Raw genomic sequence first — 25,235 nt, forward strand, 5'->3', positions numbered from 1 at the left:
TTCCAGATCCTTCTGTAAACCTCTTCTCTGTATGAAGTCTGCAGGTAATTGCCATCAGATACAGGCTAGGCAGGTGGCAAGCTGTGATTACATCTAAGAGCTGGCTTGCTGCACCTAGGCATTTTATACACGGTTCGTTTATACTCCAATGGCCTATTTTTATTAATGCTGCCTGCCTTCCTCTAGTGTTTGCTAGCTCATTTCACTCATCTGTCACATCAGGTCTCTCAGATCCTAAGTGTCCTGGAGGAGGGACTGTCACTGCCTGTCTTCAGAAATTAGTGGACATTAATATTAACATTTACGTTTTGGAGAGACTATAAGACAATAACACATCACTCCTACACAGCCCTTTCCATGTCACGGTACTCAGTGTAGGTAATAAAAGCGTGACTAGCCCTGAGTTTGGGGCAGGAAGAGTGGAGAGTCAGGAGATGGGCCAGGAAAGGCTGAGCACCCGCAGAAAGGCTGGGCTTTGGGGCAGGGTGCTGGGGGCAGCGGCAGGAGGGGGCTGGGGACCAGTGGTGCGAGGGGCTCCGGTTCGGGGCAGACTGGGAGAAGGAGGACAGCACCTTGGGCATGTCAGTCCCTGGCAGTAGCAGCATTTGTCCTGATGAATATTTAGTTTTTGCTTTCTTTCCTCTCATGTCAGGACTTTTGTTTAGTGTCTTCCCTTTCAAGTCATCGTTTGACATAGTTTCCCTCAAGCCTTCTGGTGGGTTTATCATTCCTCTGAACAGAAGAGCACAGTAATTCTAAACATCCAGTCAGGGTTGCTTGAAGGATGCACACACAAGTTATTTGGTGATGAGGAATTTGAGTTTTCCAGTTATCTCCTCTCTTTCTTCATCCTGCTGCCTGTTCTCAGTTGTTATTTTATCAGAAGAATATTATTTTTTGGAATGAGAAAGATACTTATTGGATTTTTGTCTAGCTGTTTCTATAAATACAAATATTCAGAGATTTTAAACAGGACATTTCCCAGTACACTTCGAACACAGAATTGCTATTCTGAACTATTGGTCTGAAGAAATGGTTTAATGATAGTGAACTTTAGTAAATTAAACCTCCTACTCCTTTTATAACCTCTCAATGAATTTTGCCTGAGTGAGAAAGATGTCAGATAGATGCAAAAGTTCTTGATCTTACAGTCACCTTTTTCCTAGCTGACAGAAAATATAATTCATTACCTTTCATAGTACTACCTTTAAAAGACAGCTTAAAATGTCCAAAAAACCACAATGCATCATTAATTTTGCTGTACTCTAATTGGCAAAAAAGCCTCCCCTTTAGGCTGTACTTTGGCAATGGTGTGGGATTGTCTAGCAGCCTCAACTCTAGACCAAAACAACAGCAACGCCTGCCAGCCACGTGCTTGTCTGGGTTGCCACTGAAAACGTGGGGCGTATTGGCTCAAGTCATTTCATGCCTCATGTCAGAAGTTTCATCTGCTAAAAAAATATGTATTTTGAATTCACCGCAAGCCTGCATGCTGTGCATTTGGATGACAACTCCAACAACGGAGCTACTGCAGCTCACTGTGTGTAATGATGAGCTGGTGAAGCTGACCAGAAGCTATGTGAATAAAACTATATAATTTTATCCCAGAAATAAATGTTACTTGGGTATCCTACAATTTCTCGTAAAATGTCTGGGTATCTAGCACATTTGCACAGGTAGTTGTGTTGCAAGATGAATTCTCGGGCTGAGTTTAGGCTAGAGTTTGAAGTTACTGTGTGGAAATAGAATGGATAAATTTTCTTACTCCATAAAATGATTGTATTTATTTACAGAGCACATTTAAAGAAAACACTGAAGAATAATTCCTTGTATGAAGCACTCCTACCTCTTGTGTCACCTCTGTTGCTGTTCAGTCTTCTTACAGTCTGGGTGGTTTTATCTCCAGGCAACATATTAGCAAAGCAACCAAGACTGTTTTTATGGATGGTTGGGGTTGCTTTCTCAAACGTTATTGTAAGTATGTTTCTGGTGGTGGAATTATTTAGAGATAGCTTTCTGGTTTTATGTGAATAAACAGAAGGGAACAGAAACTGTAGTTAAAACTCAGCAGAATCACACCGCTCTTCTACCTCTGTGTTACCCTCTCCTGTTCAAAAATATACCACAGCAGTTGTCTGGACACCGCGTGCTGCAATACCTGCTCTACCGCAGCATAACATTTTCATGGGGGTTCTTTTTTTTTTCTGGGGAGTTTACGAAGAGCCCTGGGAAGGCCTTACTTCCAGAAATATAACAGATATTCCCCAACACATAGGCAGAACCGGGGACTTGTCTAAAGTAAAAGCAAGCTCAACACAAGCATCAGTTTACCAGCAAGAGTAGGGGGGGTGTAGCCTTCACCTGCTGTTGTGCCCATTAGCATGGTGCATGCATTCCTGTATCCTGCAGCTCAGCTGACCCCGCATTTTCCCATCACTGTTCGGAATGAAGTGTTTTTTAGGGAAAGACATAAAGAGGTGCAGGGGCCTTGCGATGGCTCTCTGCCCCCAGGTTAGTTTCTCCCATACCACATCACTCTGACCAGTTTCCCCCTTTTAATGCCTGTGAGGCAACGTAAACCTCGGTGAAGTAATAGCAAGGGCAGCCAGACAGTAATGCTGAGCACTGCAGTTAACCCAGGGCTTTCTTCGCCGGAGGAGGCCCTTTGCCTCTCCTCTTGCCAGGAGAGAGGCAAGGGAGCTGCAGCCAAGTAGGACGGTGTTCCTCCATTTATGCTAAAATACCCTAAAGGATAGTGACTAGCGTCATTTTAGGAAAGCAGTCTCCAACACCATCTAAAATCATGCCGCTGAGCAACGCTACATCCAATTTAAAAAGTGAAATGCTTGAAGTGCCTTGCATTATGAGAGAGATCTTTGAAAACATGGGATTTTAACGGAGAAAGCATAACCCCTCTAGAAATTTGTATTCAGGAATGGAAAAGAAATCATAATTGTGATGCTTGTTAGAAGTGTCCTATAAATGTACGTTTCTGAGGGACACAAATCAAACGGTTCCATCTTAAGGACTTCATCTCACAACAGTCAGGTTATTTTCAGAAGTGTAAGTTTTATTGTGTGCATTTTTCATTACCTAATCTACCCCTTTTTCTTAAGATAACAGTGTGGAGTCCTAAATGAGAAATACAATTATTTCATACCAGTGGGGAAAGTGCTTTCAGGGTTTGGCAGATGGCAGGTTCTGCACATACATCTTAACCAACTGAGAGCAATTGTGGCAGGATGCTTGCAGAAGAAAAATAGTATGGCAAACCAGAAGTTTCTTTGTAGGCTACAGTTTATTAGACATTGAGTGCAATGCATATTCTTCAGGCCTTGTTTCTGATTTTACTGAAAGATCTACTGCAGTGTTAGAGGTTCGTGTGAATTAAAAATGTATGCATGTTAGTGGGAATTAACATTTTAAAAGCAAGCATTAAAAATGTATGGGTTCTAGTTGGAATTTATAAGATTTTAAAAGTGAAAAACAAGCCTGTATTTCCTTTCACCTCCTCTGGTCCCTTATACACGCACGTTTCCTCCAGCGTCAGAGTAAGGCTTGCCATGGCAATGCTTTTCTTCTCCATGATACTCTGACACACTGGGTTTCCATTATCTGTTCTGTAGACCACAAACTGCAGCCCACGTTTCTCTACCTGCCAGTATCTTGAACGTCTCATGCCCTTGACGACATATTTAGTTGCCCAGCAGATCCCTTGGGCTAAACGCCTGCTTTCAGACCTGGCCTTGTAGCCCTGCAATGTCAGGATGAGTAGGGAAGGCGACGGCCTCCTGGGAGCGAGCAGAAAAATGGGCCATTTCCAGCATTTTTGGCTAACCTAAGGAAACAAGGCCTCTGAGGCCTAACAAAGGAAAGCTGCTTATCCCGGAGAGGAGGACTTCTTTCCCCAGTCCCCATGGCCAGCAACGGGACTGCCTATGGTTTGACCACCCCTCTTGCCAAGAGGCTCAGACCTTGCTTTGAGATCTGCTCGTAGGGCAATTCTCAGAAATATCCAGTTCTGAGCAAATCACCACAGAGCACACTGCCACAGCTCCCACGCAGGAAGCCCTTCGAGGCACGTGTCTGAGGCCAGGAGGAGGGGACAGAGTGGGTAAGTCCCGCAGAGGGACCTTCAGCCATCACCACAGCAGGAGCACAGTGGCCGACATGGTGGCCGGCTGACGAGCAGGGGCAGCTCAGCCTCAGGAGATGCTTCACGAGGAACCTCCCAGGGGAGATGGTAAGAGAGAAGACGCTAAGGACCTACACAGGGGTACAAACCACAGCTGCTAGAGGTTTAAATTCAGGAGGACCAGGGTGGCATTGCAAGGTGTGGGCGAGGGCGATGGAAAAGCACAGGGCATGGTCCCCATAGCCTTACCTTTTCTTTCCAGTCGGCCTCTCCGGACTCCAGCGCTTTCATCTCCTAATGCTATTTTTGCCTCACTTGTAGTGTGAGTCAGTGCTTCAGGACCAGGGGGAATCAGGGCTTGAGGGAGGAGCGCAGAGCATAGTCCATTTTGCAGTCCTCTGATACACTGAAGGTGAATTGCTCCAAATATTCATAAGCAATCTTTATGAAAAATCGAGTACCATACTTAACGTGGTGTAATGACGGTTTAAAACAATGTGAAATCCAACCTCTGGACAGGCGCAATTATTCAGCCAGAAAAATTATAGCCTATAGATTGCTTTAGCAATTTCTGATACCCTCTGGAATGATTCCCAAAGGACTCATAAAACTAGTGTTATTCAAAAAATTCATAATCAATACTGATAATGCATTGTAAGCAAAAATATTTACATTAGGTACAAATGCTTATTTCTTGCATTATTTAAAGTTTATTGTTTTTTCAAGGTTTATTTTTGCATTCTTCAGCTTCCACAGCACAGACAGTAAAGCCAGTATTTCTTCCCTATGGTCAGACTCCTACTGCTGCTGTCATAGGATTTCAGGCACTGCACAGGGAATGAATTTTTAATTCTTCTACTGTTTTCAGGATACATAACATCTATTTTTAACCACATTTAAATTTTGATAGAAACTTAAATCGAAAAAATATTTCAGCTGTGCCTAAATTCCTTTTTTTTTTAAAGATAATAGTTTATATGAGACACATTTCTTAAGGAGTCTAAACTAGGTAAAACACTGAGGCGCGCTTAACTGGTTTTAAAAATCTGAACTTGAGCTCATTACGTTTCAAGAACTCAGTAAAATTAAGCTAATTGCTTTCAGTTAAACCATGCACCATATATTCATTTTTTCTGCCATTCTGAGTGGGATCCCTTTCCCTGGGCCCCCAGCTACATCTCCAGGGAGTCCACCACCATGATCGAGCCAAGAAAATGGTGTTTTAGTACAAGAAGGAGTGCTAGGAAAGAAAAACAGGATTTAAAAGTGGCATATATTACCTGCCCTCCCTTCTATACAATGAGCCAAAATATATTTCTGTCATGCCATGTGATTAAAATACCAGTACACTCTCCCAGTGGTGGCACATTTGATTTGGGATCACAACTTTAGGAGCCTGTGGGAAAGCATGGGGTGTCAAACAACTCCCCTTTTGTGAAGATGTGCTTCGGCTCATAAAGCAAAGCATGTCAAAACACTGTCTCCAGAAAAGAAGTGTGTATTTTAAATTACTTGTAGTAAAGTCCTTTAAGACTCACAGACAATAAGGCACAAAGGTGTATCTACAGTAGTCTTCACACCAGAAACAAGCCCCATTTTGAACTCTAGCCTTGTTTTCCCCTCATCAAAAGCAACGCACAGAGAAAATGGACGTACATTTGCCTAGACCCCCGGGCTGACCAGCGCTTCTCACCTGGCACCTTTTGCTCCGACAGTGCAAGGTGATCATCTGCCAGATGAGCAGCACCCAGCCGGAGCTTTTCCACTGGTTCCTCTTCCCGCTGGCGCTGGTGGTCTACGCAGCCATCTCCGGGCTGCTGGGCTGGATGGAAGAAGCTGTGCTCGCCGTGTTCACTGTGCTGGTCACGGCTGCCCACATGCACTACGGGGTCTGCGTGGTAAGCGGGCACGGGAGAGCTGCACTGGGGCGGGGAGGAAGATGGGGTCTAGGACCTGTTTCTACGCTGTCTAGCTGAGGCAGCGTCTGGGAGTCTGAATGTTCAGTTACAGGTTTTTCTTTCTGTGTATTGTTTTATTTAGTCTAAAGTTAAAAAAAAAAAGTCAGTTTACTGCAGGCAGTGCCTTTTTGCACGTGCAGCAACTTCGGTGACTTGAATTATTCCAGTGTAGCTGACTAGTTTCGGCTTTAAACCCATCACAAGCAGAATATTTATGGCCTGGTTTTATGTAGCAGTCAGCCCACATGGCATGAATCCTCCCACTCCTTTTTTCCCCTTTCTTCTTCCTGAGGTTACTTGACTGAAAAAAATAGGAAGGTAAAATGCAAAGTGACATGAATAGAATTCATAAAATAAGGTTAACTTTGCTTTGAATCTGCAAGCAAAATAGCTGTCCCAATTTCTAATCTTTTCTTGGCCCTCTGCTAGCATCTCTCAAGCTGGAGACATGAATGGTTTTCCAGTTCATTCAGTCTTACCAGCACGTTTTTGTGTCTGCTAGATATCAGTTTTGTCATTTATTGTCATCTGAATTACTGCTTAAAGTCTCTTTTCTAAAGAGTGTTGTCAAATAATCCTTAGGAAAGTGTCTTAATGGAGGTTTGCTTTTAGATAAAACACCTTGCATGGCAAAGATCTCATTTCACAGGGAGTTGGTCAGCATTCTTTTATTTAAGATACACCATTGGGATGTAAGGATTTTTCTTTGAAAGAAGCCTTTTGTCAGCAGACATTGGCATCACAGTAGATTTTACCCCAGCACTGATATGGGCCAGTTGGTGGAGGTCAGAATGGAAATACTTGGTCAAAATTCACTATTGACCAAGGGGGCCCAGCTCCATCACAGTTTATGTCATCTGTGAATCTGGTCTGTAGTGATTTAACTTCCCATCGGTGTGCTGCAAGAGGAATGTGAAGACCACAGCTCTCTTGCTTGAATACTTGTAGGTCCCCACGTACTCGTAGGTCCCCAAGTATGCGAGGACTGTGGCTGGGTCCTCCCCTCTCTGACCGGGAGAAGAGAGATGGTAAATTGTGAAACACACACAACTGGTTGCTAATCTCCGTGATTTCTCTTTAGGGGAGGCAGCTGAGTGAGCACTTGAACATTTACATCTTTTCCCTGAAGAAACGTGTCCAAGAGTGAACACCTGCACTATGATCCGACTGTAACACTTGACGTGGAGACTCCCAACTCTTCTGATGTGATAAATAGTTGGAATTAGTCTGATTAAAATAACCAAAGAATAGAATAGTCCAGATATCTGAACCACTGCGACAATGAGCTATGCAGCAAGATGCTTCATCTCAGAGGAAGATTCCCATCCAGCAGAGAAGTGTTTATGAAGTTGTTCTGCTGCTAATATTTATTCTCGTCACTAATGCTGTGCTACTACCCTCTCAAGCTCTTGTCTTCCTCCTCCTTGCCACTGTGTCCAAAGTCCTGGATAAATCCATGCCGGGTTAGATGAGATCCTTGATGGTTTATAACCTGCACTGGTTTTGCCCAGCCTAGTCACCAGTGGGACCCCAGCAATGCAAACCCTCTCTCAGACATCTGTGCCTGCTTCATTCTCCATATTTATTTTCTCACAACTCATTTCTTCCATACAACCTCCTGAAGGGCTTACGCACATTCAGTCTTTTCCTCACCTCAGATGAATGCGTGAAGAAAAGAGAATGAGCTCAGAAAGCTATGGGTACAGTAAAGTGTTTTTTGAAACGTGTAATTTTTTTTCCTCAGCATTAAGATGAGTCTCAGCTGAGCTGTATCTGTCAGAAATGCAGGCTCCATACAGCAGCAGCTGGCCTTTATACTTATTTTCTGGGCAGTAACAAGCGCATTGTTGATATTTTGGTAGCAACAAGCAACATCATACCCTACAAAGGTAACCAGCTGAGAATAAATTTGGCCAACAAACCTTTGAAGATTCTCACATTTCACTGCAAAACTAGTTAGTCAAACCTCATCTAAGCTAAGCAAATATTTATTTGCCTGTGTGCTTGAAACAAATTCTTGTGGTTTTACATAATGACAAAAAAAAGAATTGAAACAAGAGCTTTTTTTAGACATTACACATTTGCATGCAGATGTAAACTGCTCACTCCATCTATAATATATGTAGGTTTTCTGCGTGCCTTGGAGGAAGGAGTAGGAATTTGAGTTTCATCTCTTCATACGCTGCCCTAGCCAGAGGGACTCTGTGGCCTTGAAGCACTAATGAAACAATCTGTCCACTTTCCCCAAGGTAAGCATTAGATGACATTTCTTGCACAGAGGGATGTGACTGACTGACTGGCATGTTTATTAACTAGTTAACTAGCTCACTTGCCAGAAGCAGGGCAGAGCGTAGTTGTTGAGCTGCTGAGCCTTAAGTTCACCTTTTTCAGTTCTTAGACCATTTCTCCGGCTTTATCACTCGCCTGATCATTTTTTCCCCAGTTAACATACCCTTACATCAGTAGCTCCTATTAATACTTTTGGCTGAGCACTGACTAGTCATATCTTCATGAAGAGCTTCAATTTAAGTTTGTACCGCCTGTTACAGTAGTTGGCCACAACATCAGTTAGGGCTGATTTCCCCCAGCAGCCCTTACCGTAGGTACCAGGGGACAAGGCTGCGCATCAGCTTCCCCTCTTCACAAAGCAGAAATACCATACCGACTTGTGAAGTTTCTTAGGGCTTGAAAGTATGCATGTTCCACCTACCAAGCAGCATGTTGAGGGTCCTACCCCCCAAATGAACATCATACTACAGTCACAGTTCAAGCAGCTTAAGGTTCAAGTTAGGCAGAGAACACAGGTAATCCTGTTAATGCTGGTTTGGAGATTTTGCCAGGCGCCCCGCAGGGAAGGGAGGCTCCCGCACCCTCTGGCACCACTGCGGTCCAGCTCCGGGGCTGGAAAAATGAGAGGGGTCTTCCAGCCTTCCCCCCCGCTGGTGAGGTGGCCGTGCCCCTGCCCTGCATGATAGGCAGGGAGCGTGGGGTCTCCACCGAGGTGCTCCCTAACTGCCCAAGGACTCTCTTAGAGTAAGGCTGATGGCTGTTTATTTAATGAGGGATGCTGACTGTCTTTGAAGAGGAACAACAAGTTTGATGTAGGCATGCAACCCAGCAATCTCACTGTTTGATGAAGTTAAATATTACATCCGATACCAGATACACTGCCATAAAAGTCTCACCTATTTCAACAATTTGTATTTAACCCATCCATCAAAAATATCTGGAGGACATCCTGACAAGAAAAGAATTAGAATAAAATAAACAAAAATACCTCTGGATTGAATGTGGTTGTACTGTGGACAGGCTTCCCTTTTCCCTCTGTCTTGCACTTATTTATGAAACAGTTGGAAATAAGGGTCACAGAAGCAGCACAATTTGATGCACTGTAATGAAGTATTTTGAAATATTTCATTAAATGAAATTATAAAACTTGAACTGCCACAGCCTGCCTGCACTTGTACCTTTCTAAAGAGAAATACAATATCACTTTTAAAGGAAATTAAGCTCCAGACACCTTTTTAATATTCTATATGAAGACAAGGGAAATAACTTTCTTTTCCCTTTTTAAAGCAACTTGTCACTACAATCTCTATAAAGACAAGTATAAAAAGAGATCATGTATTGCACAGTGTATATATTGAATGGTTAGCCATCTTAGATGGTAGCTGGTTCAATGAATGGGAATAAAAATGCTTTGTTCATAGGACGGTATGGTCACAGATTTATTTTGCAAAAAAGTCAGATAACAGTATGAAGATGACCGAACAGTCTAACAACCATTTTTTTGGGTCACAACATTGTGGCAGGAAGTTTTCAACTATTTGAACTCGCATTTGCACTAGCCCAAATACATGCCTGCCCCCAGTCTTACGAAAATCAACTACATTAGCGCTGTTCTCCCAGGTTTGAGCACCCAGGTTGGGAATGGGCTCCTCTGGTCCTGGCTTCATTCTCCCCCCTCTACCAGAAACCTTCCCTAAGTGGGGCTGGGCAGTGGCTCAGCCTCAGCCCCGGGAATACCCGAAGACAGTGGGAGGGCTCAGGCTGACCTGTTGGTGGGACACAACCAGGTAGCTTCAACCCATGGCAGAAAGAGGTCCTGACCCAAGGCTCAAATCCCTGGAGATTTAGCAGCAATTACTGCAGTGACATCGCTCATACTGCAAAAGATCAGAGCTGCGAGAATTGCAATGAAGTCTCCTCCTCTTCTTCCAAAAAACTAATATTGTAATCTAAACGTAGGTGGCTTTTAGGTACTGCACTGAAAATTCACCCCTGAAACTTGGCCTTTGCAAGAAAAGTCCACTGGGAGCTTCGGTGCCCTTGCTATAGTACTCTCTTCACCTCCTGGCTGCTGCGAGTTTTGCTTCCGCTGTATCAAAACTGAGATACAAGAGCTTTAGTACTCTGAAATCGGAAAGCATTTACCAACAAGGAGAATGTTCTGTTTACATGCACACACATACATGCATTTTCTGACTTGTAGAAAGGGACAGAGTTGCTGAGCTCTTGGGGAAACAGATACTACCTGCACACACAGAGTAAGTGAACTTTTTTTTTAAAGCAGCTGCCTTTTTCTTCCTGCTCCCATATGCAGTCACTAATGAAACAACAATATGTATTTAAACGAGCAAAGTATTATTTTAGAATGTTTCGAATAGTCTCTAAGAGCTAGACAGATTTTAACATATATTTTTTTATTAAATATGTAAAAAGATAAACGCAAGTCAAGTTATTCACATATTCAGACAAAAATCTACTCTACCATGCGACAATTTGTGGATAATGTAAAATGACTGATACATCTGAATAAGACTTTTTGTATCTATTATGCCATTACTTATCTATTTATAATTAACAATACATATGTTTACATTCCTTTCGGTTTACATTTAATATATAACCAAAGCTTTATGGTGTGCTATTTAGTAAAGGTAATTACAAATGCATATTAAAACCATAACGGAATAATGGGTTACTCACAGGGGGTGGGGGAGAAGGACAACTCTTTCCCCTTTCAGACCATCGCTCTCCCCTCAGCACAGCCAAATTTCTAGTGCCCACGAGGTACTTCACTGCCCCGACTCCCTACGTCAGCCACTTCCCCCTTGATACAAGCAGCGAGAGGGCTATGGTCCTCCGACCAGAAATAGGATGCAAGGAATTTTCAGGAAATGAAGTTCAGCTTTTTTTGAAATTTGTTTTTAAATGTGCTTCAAAGAGAGAAAAGGAGAGAGGCACAACAGCCTGGCTACAAACCCTCCGGGGAGCTCAGCAACCCAACCATTTGCACCTTTAGAAAAACATTTTCTCTTGAAGTGCTCTCCATGCATCTGCTCGAGCCTTAGCAGAAGGATGAACTGCAGTAAGCAGACACTGGCGCTGATGAAATTAAGTTTATAGCCTGATCCCAAACTCCTTGCCCCATCAGAAATCCCATACAGGTTAAAGGACATTCTGGAGACTGGAAAAAAATTAGTAACTGCTCTTCGGTTCAACAGTATTATGAAGAACTACCGTTTATTACAATGACAATTGTAATAAGTACATATGTTCTAATAAACACAAATACAACAAAAATGACAATTCCCCCATTTGTGGTGATTCCTGGAAATACTTATTTTGGAACATACACATTTTTAGAAACCAGACCTTACTGGCAACCAATCGAAACGGGAAAGGAAAGCGCTGGCCTGCAGGTTGCAGTACTTCCACTTCATCAGCAGGCAGGACGCGAGGTCAATGCTGGAGGCAGGGCTGGGAAACCTTCAGCCCGCAGGGTCCAGAAACTCTTCTGCTGAGCAGGGGGAGCAATCAAGGAACTGGAAATACCTGTTCTAATGCTTAACAGTATTTTATATGTTGTCTGTGGTGCCACACAACAGCAGGGATCTCACATTTAACTAACAGCCACTTAGCTGCAAAAGGTTGATTAGGAACAGAAAACTGCGCGTGCGTGCGTGTGTGCTGGGGTTTGATTAACTGGAAACCTTTCTGTGGAAGCGCAAGCTGGGAACTTATGCTTTAGGAGCACATGAAGGTCTAAGATGATTGAGCTGTTTGATAGGCTTTGGAGTTTTTCAGTGACTGCCGACTGGGATGGGACTTCCATGTACCTGCTAAATCAGCATAACAATCCAGAATTAAGAAAATCAAGTGAGAGACCAAGAATACCAAGCATTAAATATTGAGAGAGACTACAATGCGCAGTTTTACAAGAAAAATAAAGAATGCTTTATATGCTTCGAGATACTTCTGTTTATAAAATACCATCATGTAGAACAGGGCGATGGGACCGCACTGGAGGGGAAGGCTCTCACTGCAGACATCTCCAGGGCAGACGCGGTTCTGCACTGTGCCGGCCTCACCGGAGAAAGGTCAGCCAAGCACAGAACCAGCTCCGTGCCCCTCAGTCAGCTGGTCCCCCTCTGATGTGTGCTCTGCTCTGGCTCCAGAAGGACTCCTCGCTGCCTCTCAGCGCTCCGGAAGCAGCCTCAACGTGTCCGCCACCCACTTAAAGGGAGTTTGGGGGGGTTCAGGGCTAGTGCTGCTGCTGTTTTTATCCCCATGCCTTGCGCTAGTGAGGAAATTTTCTGTCTTCCGTGCTTGTATGGCCGGGGCAGCAGAGGGGGGAAGGACAGCGAAAAGAAATGGCTGGCCTACTCTGTCCTCTTCTGAGGGTTGGGAAGCCGAGTATGACGGCAGAGACCGTGTCCTGCAGCTACACTTGTGTCAAGGAGATTTCTCTCCTCCATTAGCACTGAGCTCTGTGGAGGCAGAGCTGAAGCTGGAGGCTGGGACTGGATTCCTCAGGAAGGAAGAAAAGCTGGGAAATGTCTATTGACTAGTCAGGAAACTGGGAGGGTTTTCAAAAAACTTAAGTGGATGTCTGTTCCTCCAGAAATAAGCCAAAAAACATACCATGCAGCTTTCTAACAAGCTAACACAGGGGTTTAAATCTCTCCTAGTGAAACAGATGCTCTGCCTTCCATTTTGTGAAGGCAGGAAAGGAATAAACGTGAGCAACACGAGCATTTTCCTCCACAACACACCTCATCGTTATGGCTTGAGTATGACTTCCACTGTATCCCTTTATTCCAATTGTTCGACCGAATTTATGCCCCAAGGCAGATGTACTAGAGAACGCGAAAGCACCACAAAGTGAGAGACACAGCTAGTGGTACAGTACTTCTTGCCACACAAAATGCCAATATAAATATGTTAGAACAAGTTACAAGTGTATCATACTTAAGACGAAAAAGAAAAAAAAAATAAATATATATATATTTTTTTTTAAAGAGCAGAACAAATCTCAAGCAGCCAAGTGGTGAAGTTGCAGTGATGTACAGTAGGTGATGTAGCCCTACACCCTCTTGGGAAGATACACTGAAAGAAGACGTCTGCAAATGCATCTTGGCAAAGTATGGGTACAGAATGCAGTGGTTGGCTGGCACTCACTATGGTACATAAATGTTAATGGCAGACTGGGAGTGAACTGATTTCAAGTTTGAGGCCACACATGTTCCGTTCTCCAGAAGAAAGTTCTCACACAAAACGAAAATTGTCAGAGACGCTGGGTGAGTCAGTACTCCTCCTGCTGCTGGGGCTGTTCATGGACTTGCTCTTCACCTTCATGCTCTTCTGTGTGGCTCTCCTGCAGGGAGAAAAAGACCCCAAAACGTTCCTCAGCAGAAAGCATTTGTCATGTAACCTTGCCGCCCCACACTCCTCGCCGTAGCCTAAAGCTTAACTTCTAATTATCATGCACGTAAGTACAAAATGAGCTGTAACCTGAGAAAAGCAGCATCTTGTAATATTACAATAAAATGTATTTACTTTGCTTTTAATCAATGCATATGCAGTACTGATACTTCTCCAGAAAAAGTGTCAGTTTTCAACATCACAGAGTGTTAACTGTTCCAGTAAGTGAACATTTTGAATAGCTAGGCAGCGAGATGCTCAACAGTTAGGTGCTGTATCACAGCCTCCTGATGTCCTCCCATTTTCAGTTTGTCCAAGGATTTCTGAATCTGTCTGCTATAGTTTTCACACAATCTCCACTCTAAGTTTAGATCACTAAATGGACAAGACACTTTTGCTATCACCTGCTTTAAAGGTTAAACTCAGCCTCCTTTTTGAGGTCAGATATACTACTTTCCCAAAATAATATGCCGATGCCAGACCAGAGTTCAAAGGTTACCGACACAGTGATTTTTAGTGGTATCCAGAAAATATAACCACAGACTGACTTGCAAACACATTTTCTTCGAAAAAAACTGAGCCCAGTATTCACTGATTTTACAGAGCTACTGTTAAAAGCTGTGAATTACTAATAAACACTTCCCTTAGGCAAATGGTTATTACACACAGTATTTTCCAGAGCTGTCTCTCTGAATATACACTGCCATTGGGAGAAGAATCCCTGACCGAAAGGAAGGCTGGATCCTCACTGCAGGTGATACCAGTTTTAAACAATTTCCAATTTAGAGAAAACAGACCTGGTATCTTGAGTTGGCCTGGATGTATCAGAGCTCAAAAAGTCTGGCTGACTCTTAGGGCATTACTTCTGTATTCCCATTAAGCACAGCTGCATTTACAGCTTTTCTCTCAAGTGGCTTTCCATCTTTCTGGAGCACAGTTGCCTGAAAAGATCCCACACATCTACTCTCTGCCCTGCATTAGTAGCGCTCTGCCGTAGGCAGCTCCAAAGGAAAACGCTTTTCCAAGAGACTGAGCTGCCATTCAAAACGCAGCATCCCTGATGCGGTACCTCTGCAGAACTCGCCTGGCTCCCGGCAATTTTGGTTAGAAGTGAGCAGTTTGAACAACAAACTTTGTCAAATTGATACTGCTAACTTTTCAAATTTGAAGCAAAAATTAAAAGAAAAGGGAGGCCATAATTTGAGTTTTCCCAGGATAGTTCAGAGCAGCTTATGCAATAAGAAAATATTTCCCTTCTGGCAATAAAATGTTCATATTTCTAAAGGGCAGGAACAGGAGAAGGTGGTTCCTAACATTTGCTGATATAATGGAAATATTCAGCTGTTCACCACATACAGAAACAGCCAAATTCCAATCGAAAGCAAGCTTTCTATCACTCAGGTGCTATTTTCAGGTAGAATCCACACATGTCAGTCAGGACAACTGCAGTTTAGCACCTTATGGCCCCTTGGGGGGAGCGATGTCCTGATTACATACACTAGGTACATCACGTCAAAACAGCTTTTTGCGTAGTATCTAAAAATCGCAACTTCTGTGATGGGCTGCAAGGGTGCAAGACTTGCAGAGAACAGGAGTTTCACAGAGAGAAGCTGACAGCTGTGAGAACGTGACCCTGCTTTACGGGGTGAGAAAACTGAAGCTTGTTTAGCTGCTGTGAGCTATGTTCCCTTAACCCCATGTATCCTGACCCTCCTTATGTGTTGAGGTGACCTGCTCTGGAATGCACCTATTCCATAGGCTCTATGTATGCAGAGTTTGAGACACACCTATTAGAAAGCCCACTCATGCAGATTTTATAGGTCATGTACATGCTATCCTTCCATGCATATAATAGGAAAAGCCTCTAACCACAAGGAGTGGCTTGGGAACCTACTCTGCAGCTCTGAAGAGTGGTGGCTCCTCTCTTGCCAGGCTTACCTTTGATGGAAATGGTAAGTCTTATGTGACTACCTCAGAAGTTGTTCTGAGACTTGGACACATGCTTTTCAGTATGTACAGCTTGTATAAATACATGAAATGGGAAAGACAAGAGTCACTATGCCCAATTACCTTGGGACTGTGGAATCTCCTTGAATAGCATCCCCTAATAAGGAAAGTAGTGGAAGATCTATTTAGAGCATTTATTTCTGGCTTGGATCACACGACCATGGTCATCTCTGTCTCCCACAATGAGAGGTGCTCTCTTTTGACCCTTCGATCCAGCTGCCTCAAACTATTCAGGTGTGCCTGTAGACTGAAGAGCTAGACTTTATGAAAACCAGCTGCTGGGGGGCTGTGTGCCTTTCCCAAAAGCAGCAGCAGATGTAGTAGCTGCTAGAGCAGAAAGACACAAAACCAACTGCATTTTGAGCAATTGCTTTGGAAACTTGAGCTGAGCGACCAATAGATCAAATGGCAGCAATCCACCCAACTTCCGTATGAACTGAACCAGAACAGCCTAAGCAAAAGCTTTCCTACATTTTTGCTTTATGCGAAGACCTACATGGCTATGGGTTTCCTAACTAGACACATAGGCTCTTCTGGTTCATCAGTCTGAAGCTCTCCTACTGTAAGACCATATGACCAAATGCTTTACATACTACCTGAGGTCTCAATGCTGTCTATAGCAGTCACAGCATGAGGGCTAGGGGCCACTTCTCCCCACCACCCACATGTATCCTTTTGTAACACCGTTCTCTGTCAATGTTGATGTGTTTTTGATGAAGAAGTAGGATTACAAATGAGCAATTTGTAATTAAAAATTACAAAGGATTACAGATCGATCAGCCAACATTAAATGACAATAGCAGATACAACATTCCTCTTGAGTAAGTAGAGACATAATGATGAGGTTTAAAACAGAACCGTAACAGCGAAAAGAAAATGGAGCCTCTAAAAAACAAGGAACCCAAATGGATTGATATTGGTGCTGTTACGACTCAAAAAATCACCAAAATCAAGACCAAAAAAATTATAATTTAAAAAAATCAGTCTTAAAAATTTAGCCTTTATTTAATTAAACAAAAACAGAAGGTTATGAAGGGACATGGTTGAAACTACACTGTGACTTGGAATTCTGAAAAAATAATGAACACCCCTACCCCCATGACATGAACCTGATAAAAATCTCTTCAATGTAATCCTACAATAATCAAACCTCTGGAGAATGCTTTTTATAGGGACTAAATTCTATACTTGCATTCTGAATCGTTCTACACAGAATTTATCTGACAGCCTACAATGCACACGGGGGACCTATGAGCAACTGGGAGATGTGACCACTTAAAGTGCTGTCCAGATTTTTTTTTCCTTATTTTTTTCTTTTAGGAAGATTAAATTAAGCAGAACAGAAAATTAAGTGTAAAAGTAGACTTGTCCCTTCTGAGTAAGAACAGTTGGTATGAAAAATAGGACATGATCTCTATGCCATGTCGAATACAGTAGATGCCTGTCAAATTACAGCTAGGAAGGAAGCATTCGAGATTGCTATCAAGCAGTTGTTGGAAGTATGAACTGAAAACAAATTTAAGTTAGTCATGATATTCAAGCACAAGGCTTTGGTCAGGGATCACTTGTGCAGTATGTGTGAGATGCATTACTGCGCATCCTCTTCCTGAAGAAAAGCCTCATGGCCACAGTATCATTTATAAGTGTCACAAATCCTGAAAATTAATGTAATCCTTTTTTCCCCACTTTGCCTCTGTATACTTGAGACACTCTGAAACAGAGATTAAAAAAAAAAAATCTAAGCTGGATTTACAATGAACTCATTAGCAAGAAACTAAGAATGTTGAGTTGCCTGTGGTTGGGAATTGAGGCTATTTCCCATCTGGGGACTGGGAAAGACAAACCGCTGTTACCGAGGGATTAACCTGTGAAATGTTGTGAGATATAGAATTTAACTTGGGACAAATTCATTACAGAGAGAGAAAAAACAGAACTGAAGGGCAAAGCAGGGCAATGAGACAGCAAGGTCCAAAACCAAGAAGTAGGCAGGATCTGCATCAGCAAGGGAACCACAGTCTTTGGTTTAGTGCTAACACATTGGGGTCTTTCCTCAGCAAATTACAGTCCATCTGCTAAGCTGAGGAGGAAATGCATCCCGGAGATGAGGAGATCAAGTCTCCCACTAAAAGGTACAAAAAAATTGCATGGGGAATGGCCTCTGTATTCTTCTCTGGGGGAGCAGCACGCTCCTGCTGAAGTGACATACCCAGCCTCCAACTGCAAACAGATTTTTAGATAAAGGCACAGTCGTTGTATGTAGTTCACGCGCAGGCACGGATGATGCTTTCAACAGAGAAAGGCTTGGAGGGAGGAAGCAGATAAAACACTGGGATGTGGGCTGAAGTACAACATTTTGTAATGTGTTCTGCCAGTAAGGAAAACTGCAGGAAGAAAAGCAACAAATGCATTCCTTGGCGGGGAATCACTTGCTATTTAAGCCAACAGACAGACAGATGTGGTAGGGGTATGGGGAGAAGAGGGATTTTTCTGGCTTTGCTTTATAAATAAATCACTGTTCTTGAATCCAGAAGACATTTTCTCTGACCGCTATATATATGTAATTCTTTTAGCCTGTTATCACGTGCCTGGCAAATTTGTCTTATTGTTTATTCCTGTGAAAATAATGGTTTCCTCCTCCTTTTCCTCTCTAGCACTCGCCCCGCACCGTTGAACAAATCCTCTTTCCCCTGTCACTTCTCATCTGAGCAGTGGCCCCTGTCAGCAGCAAGCTCGTGTCTCTCTTGCACCTAACTTTCATTTACGCTCTACTAGTCTTTTTTAGAAAAGCATGTGAGTTACTAGTTGCTTCAGCACTATTTTTGATAAAAAAGCTGCTGCAACAGCTTTCTGGGAACAGCTGTAAGACAGCCGACAGTACCACAGTGCTGCCGAGAGATTAAGTTGATGCTTATATGCTCCAGAGCCAAAGCCATCATCCACTGGAGACTGAAGGGTCAATCGTCAGTACAGTGCATACAGGGATTTAGTTAACATGAATGGGAGTAGTTCAGCTAAATCTCCACTGGATCATTATCCCTGAATGTATCTGAGGAATTTAACCAGCACCCTTTGCAGCCTCTTGCTTTGTTCAGTGTCCACAGCGCTAAGTCTAAGATGCAATGAGATTCTTGCTTAATCTTGCAGACAATACATTTCTGAAATTTTGGTAATAGAGGATTACTGAGTTTGCACAAGGAAGAATTTTGCCTATAGCAACAGGAAAAAAAAATGCTAAAGAGCATTATCTCTGCAGATATAATTATGTATTTGGCAACCTGCACTGTACATATTACAACACTGCCACACGGGCTGGAGAAGGTTCACAGCTGTAGACATTGAACAGCACCTCTGTCAGAATCTCTGTGATTTTCAACACGTGAAAGGACATGAGTAAAAGACTTCATGCAGAAAGGCAGAAGACAAAAAAGCAAAACTAAGGCTCAGAACCACATGAAATCAATTTAAAATTGTGACACACACCCTCGCCTTTCAGATGAACTTCAGCAAACCTAGAATACAAAACCTACACGGAAGCAGCAAAAAGCAACCAGCCTCCTGAATCTCTTCCCCAAGCTGAGAAGTCTGTTGTTTGCAAATGCAAACTTCCTTTCTGGGGGAGGAGGCATGGAAATCCTAGCTGCTACAGTGCTGCTGACCTAAATATAGGACATGACCCAACACTATGCCAATAAATTTTTACAAAATTAAGCTGTTTTGTCTAAACAAAAGACATTAAGCTTGAACTTACGTGTTCTTCTGAAGCATAAAGGACTTCCATTAGCCGATTGACAAGGTCATTATTCTCTCCCCCGTGTTCTTGGCAGAGAAGTTCAATCTCCCTTAATTTGCCAAAGTAGAAATCCCTTTCCTTCTCCACGCCTTCAAGTGCAAGTTTTAATGAATGTACCTGCATATAAACCAAGATGTGATGCATCAGTTGTGAGGTGCACTACAGACAAAACAACTCAGCCTAAAATTATGCATGCTAAAAAAATCTTAACTATATGTTCAATTTTATAGCTTAAAATGAAGTCCACTTTTTTCCCAGAAGTGCTAGATTGAACCTTACACAATAGAGACTAGTAAATCAGGCTCCCCCATTAAGGATCAAGGTTAAGATGTATCCAAGAGGCATAAAGGTCAATTTTCTCAGGGTTCTCTTATACTGAAAACCAAAGCAGCAGTTCAGGAATCAGGGCTACTTAAGGCTTGTCTCCTAACAAAGCCGCCCGAAGTGTCATGTAATGGTAATTAATAAAACTTCCAGCTCAGTACTTGCATTATTTTGCCTGGATTAATCTGTAGTTGTTGGGAAATCGACAATATCTCCGCACCTAAAAATACGTAGCTCTAGAAGAAAAGCTTGCAAAGGGAAACAATCTAGTTAAGAAATTAAAAGATCCTCTAGTTGCAAATGTGAGTATTGCTGTGTTGTTTTTTCACCTCTCCTTTTCTGCCTCCCCACTTACCATACTGTTAGAGACCTGTGTTTCGGCACTCTGACGCCGTGACCGGCTGCACCATGGACTTTCTGCTCTGATGTGCTGTTTCTATCAACAAATTCTCTCAAATGCCATGTATCTTTCTCTTTGCAACCTTGTTCACAAGTCTTCAAGCTATACTGTCAGTCTCAATTTCACCACTAGGACTGCTGCAAATCATTTATGGGCAACATAGCTGTTAATGATTAGGCTTCGTATAAATCATGACAGATGTTGCAATATATTTTTATACACACAAATATTATATATACACACATACATATATATTTAAAAGAGAACAATTTTGTGGGAGCATAACAGATAAACTACTGTCCAACGGGGTATACACAATCAGCATAACATGTGTAAGCAGCTCTCAAATTCGGAGAACAGCAGTGTAACAACCAACAGAAATAATCACAGATGAAGCTGTCTACAGTAAACACACTGACCCCAATCACATCCAAATTACAGCCAAATTAGCATCCACATTTTTAAGGCCCGCAATTATACAAACGATTCTCTAAATAAAAAATGCTAAATAAATTAAATCGCATCAGACTACATTTCAGTGAACAATTTAATACTAAGTTCTGTGTTGCCAGTTCTACTGCAAGCTAATTTATTTCCTTCACTGGTAAAAATACCAGCAGAGTTCAAACAACGCTTTGACAACCTACTAAATCCTATCAGTTCATTTTTCCGTAACTGCTGAGCTAGCGATGCCTTTTTCTGACCTTTGATTGCACCCTCAGAGGTGTCAGACAGCAGAACTGACCTGTTAGCAGGGCAGGATCTCAGAGCATCTCATTCACGTACTAACCCATTTCTGACCAGCAGCCTGAGTGTGACACTCAAGTCTTCCCTCGACAGTTTGAATCGATGATTGATACGATGACCAGTCACCTTAAAATTAACTATTTATTCATGAAAGTAGGAACAGCAAAATGGAACAAGAGTTTACAGTATTTTGGTCTATAGACGAAGACCTCGCATTTAAGATGTGCCTTCTGGATCCGCAGCAGCACACTCCTTGAGAGCAACGCCTGCATCCAGACAGAACAAGAACGTAACTGCTCACAGATCTCTTGCTCTGTGCTTGCTAAAGCTTGGGAAAACAACGAACTTCAGCTGAAACATTGGCAGCTAATAGCTCAGACTGTCTTCCCTTCTGACCTATTTACTATGAAGGCATTCTCCTGTTTTCATTCTATGCATTCACTCCGTTTTAAGAAACGGAATCATTAAACTATGCATATATGCACACAGTTAATTAACTACACTATACAGTAAACACTGTTATAAGCAAACCAGATATGCTTTTCTTCAGTTACATATCAGCTACTTGTCTGTGACATATTAATTTGTTTTTCTTCAGGCAATTAGCACATCCACATGCTACTTTTTCCTTCTATTTACATGCCAAAAGGCTAATCCTGTATGAGGAACTGCTCCTGGACCAGAAGTACCCCTCTGCAATCCCGTTAACTGGATTGCAAAGGCAACAGTTCCTACTAACTGGTCTTTTCTCTGACGGTACTTATTGGTAGTATGAACACTGACAGGATTGCAGAGCCAGGTTGGAGATTAAGTACATATTGTAGACACACAGCCAAGAAACTATGTGTATACTAGCATCCAGTTAACAGTTCCTGGGACCATTTGCCACACGTAAAGGTCCCTTCTCCATATGTAATGTCCCTGGTCTGTGTTGGCTTCTCAGCTGCACTCAAACTCTTTGGGAGAGTACTAGCTGGCACAGACCAAAACCACAGCAGGGACCACTTAAGCATTTTAATGCCATGGGTAATCAAGTTCCAGTGCACAGTGACGTTCCTTGGAAGTGTTTAATTTACTAGCACAGACCAAGGTAATAGCTAAGACCATTTTAAGAGAAACTTTAAGATTGTTGGGAGCCATTAAACTAGCAAATGTTATGGATGGCTTACGATTATTGCAAATAGCTCATTAAGCAACCCTGTGGTAAAATATAGTGTATGGACAGCCCCACTACTTAAATTTTTCCACTACAAATTGCATGGAAGTTCAGATGTTTCAGTCTCCCATAGCTGCCATCCATGAAAGGACTGAAAATAAAAAAGTATCTGTTACAGCCACATAGGAATTTGATATCCACAGACACCATTCAACATTTCTTACTCATCATCAAGACAGCAAAGGGGTAAAAGTGGCTGCTGCCCTCATCTCCCTGGTTGCTGGAGGGTGGTAAAAAACGGGCAATTTGGCTTTTCCAGCATGTTCAGACTGGGGGTCAGAAAAACCTGGCTCAGAGCTGCTTGCAGCATAGTTTTTTTGGCTTGTGTTCTATGCCCAGGGTGCACAACTAACCATTAGTGGGAAATGAAATACCAAACACTGCCAGCATTTAAAAAAAAAAGCCTTCCAGACCATTCTAGCTAGAAGAGGTCTCTTAAAAACTAGCTATTAAAACACCAACTTTCTAAATTCTCAGAATTTCTTCTCCTCTTTGGTGATGTGGGAAATAATCAGTTTTCCCTCAGGGTTATTTGTATATAAAGCTTAAGGTTTTCACACATGGAACGTGCTAGGAATACATTAGCAGTGGATGTGATACTGACTGCCTATTTTAGGAAAGATCAAATATGCTTATGTTGCTCAGATCCCAACCAACTCTTCCTCCTGAAGTGAACACATTCTGACTTCTGAGTACAAATGTCATAAGTTGCATTAAGCTGATGTTTGAACTCCGCTCTTACATTGATTAAAACAAAAAGATTCCATTAAAAATATATACATCCATTCTTTGTGCAACATTTTAAATCTTTTCTGTTACAGCAACAATCAAAAGCCCATTTGGAAGGCTGGTAGACCCTGTTGTGCTCTCTGCTGCTCAGAATTATACCCTGAATCCGCAGTACGCCGTGTTTGGGATGTGGCTGTCCATCCACCACCTTTAAGTGCATAACAGTAACCAAGAATATGCAAACAGTGCCCCAACAAACCGAAATCTTTGTTGTTCAGGTCAATGAAAGTCTGAAACTGAAATGCCCTTAATTGTGGAAAATTATACTTCATCCAGAATAATGACTTCTTCCTGAATGCAGCTGCCAGGCAGCTCAGACTCTAATATACGAGGTTTTTCCCTTTCCAATTTCCCTTGTCCAGGACAAATACAGGGATCAGGCCTCATTTATAATAGTGGCATTTACACCATTCTGACAGCACAGTCTTGAGCCAGACGCAGATATTTAGTCATGTCCAGGGCAGACACTCTTGCATGTCCAGGAATGCCAGAGTGGTGTAAAGCTCCATAGCATAAATGAAAATTAAGCCCTTACATTCCTAACATTAAAGAAATTCTGAAGCTTTATTAATTATATTGCAGAACATTATTTATAATATAACTAAGTATTCTCACAAAGGTAGATCACATTTTTAAATGAAAAAGGCGTATTACCTTCTTAACACCTTCCTTCCAGAAAACAGAGTGCAATGAGCTAGTCTTGATTCAGCTGCAAATCTCTAACACCTTGGTATTACAAACAGGCTTTTTTCTCCACAACGACACATTAAAATTACTTATTTCAAATTTGTAACACACAAGTGCAAAGACAGCGTTGGGATTTTTCCTATCCAAGTGAAATAAAAGATACATTTCAATGTCTAATAAAATTATCATACTTCAGCCAGACTTACCTGTCTTTCCTAAGATCACCTTTTAAAAATACTGGCAAACACCAGTCATCTCTGTCAGATGTTATTTTTAACAACAAATTGCTTTTTTTTCTTCCCAGCTGAGCTATTTCAATCTTTTGTCCCTTCATAATTCTGGAGAGCATCATTCAACAGAGGGCAATGTTAGATTTCATGCCTGCCTGTGACAATAAATGCATCTAATTTTATGCCTAAAGCAAATTTACCTGTTCACTGAGCTGTATGACTTGAGTTTCCAAATCTTTATCTGATTTGGATGCCGAGCTGCTTGGTGCAGCTTTTTTTGCTGAAGATGGGCGAGAAGGTGTTGATCCTGGTTTAGAAGCTGGACTGGATTTAGCAGCACCTAAAAAATACAATAAATAAATAATAATCAAGATTTATCTCCATGATAAATACATTCCTATTAACCTGGTAGTGAAACAAAAGTATTCCTTTTACAGACAGCCATTCTCTCTCTCACTTCAAGGTGACAGTGGAGGAAGTTCCAGTGCTGCTACACATTGGGAAAGGAAAAAACACATTTCCTAGCAGTTTTACTTTGAGTTTGCTACTGAGAGTGAAGTAACTCTGAAATGAAAATAAACATCAAACTAAGACTATAAAAGTTCCCTTAGCTCTCAGCAGATTTCAGCCGTTAACAGACCACTCCCCCAGACCAATATTTAGTGTACATATCTATCTTCAATTCCCCTGGAGAAAGACAGACTTGAAATAAACTCAGCTAAACTGCCTCTGTGCTTTCCTCATTTTCAAGTGTAAACCATCCCTGAGACAAGGGCATTGAAATTCAGACAGAGCATGCAGAATTAAATCTATTGGTGAACTCACAGTTGCCATAGTGACCAAGAGATGAGTTTTGATCTGCTTACGGTTTGCTATTTGTTTTTAATTACTTGCACTGCAAGTCTGCTAGAATACGGAGCAACATCTTTACCAGCAAAAACGGCAAGTAACAAGTGCGCACAGGTACTCTTTTTCACAAGGCCTGAGGCACGCAAATGCCCAAGCAGAGGTTGTGCGAAAGGGTTTGCAGTGCCTTCATACGAACATCCCGGTCAGCTCCTCACACCTTGCTCTGCCTCTCCATCTCTCCTCTCCTTGTCGCTGGCTGTTCGATTTAGTCGTTCAGCCCTGGTACACGAGTGCCCGGCTCACGGCCGTCCACCTTGCCTGGGCTCCCACAGGCACCGTACTCTGACTCACAGCCTTTTCCTTATTCCCTCCGACTAGGAATAAATTTCAGATACA

The 25,235-nt window shown here is 42.3% G+C and overlaps 2 protein-coding genes across 6 annotated transcripts in view; one reads left to right on the forward strand and one right to left on the reverse strand.

Moving 5' to 3' along the window:
• LOC140647671 (ethanolaminephosphotransferase 1-like) overlaps positions 1–10,724 on the forward strand; it is a 63,392-nt gene extending 52,668 nt beyond the window's left edge. For 2 of the 3 annotated variants that reach the window (XM_072852528.1, XM_072852527.1), the window contains 3 exons: positions 1,794–1,974; positions 5,851–6,033; positions 7,175–9,866. In XM_072852528.1, the coding sequence (XP_072708629.1) occupies positions 1,794–1,974; positions 5,851–6,033; positions 7,175–7,240 (430 nt within the window). In that variant the 3' untranslated portion in view covers positions 7,241–9,866. Of the gene's footprint in view, positions 1–1,793; positions 1,975–5,850; positions 6,034–7,174; positions 9,867–10,341 lie in introns of those variants that run through there. The other variant, XR_012040906.1, reaches the window with a different exon arrangement.
• A 131-nt stretch (positions 10,725–10,855) lies between these two features.
• The window catches only part of MAPRE2 (microtubule associated protein RP/EB family member 2), a 91,934-nt gene continuing 77,554 nt past the window's right edge, over positions 10,856–25,235 (reverse strand). The window contains exons 4-6 of one of the 3 annotated variants that reach the window (XM_072852532.1): positions 24,191–24,330; positions 19,556–19,714; positions 10,856–13,753 (exon numbers count right to left, since the gene is read on the reverse strand). In XM_072852532.1, coding sequence (XP_072708633.1) covers positions 13,682–13,753; positions 19,556–19,714; positions 24,191–24,330 — 371 coding nt within the window. In that variant the 3' untranslated portion in view covers positions 10,856–13,681. The remainder of the gene's footprint in view (positions 13,754–19,555; positions 19,715–24,190; positions 24,331–25,235) is intronic. The other 2 variants (XM_072852531.1, XM_072852530.1) reach the window with 2 other exon arrangements.

The sequence above is a fragment of the Ciconia boyciana genome, chromosome 2 (genome assembly GCF_034638445.1).
Source record: "Ciconia boyciana chromosome 2, ASM3463844v1, whole genome shotgun sequence".
Lineage (NCBI taxonomy): Eukaryota > Metazoa > Chordata > Aves > Ciconiiformes > Ciconiidae > Ciconia > Ciconia boyciana.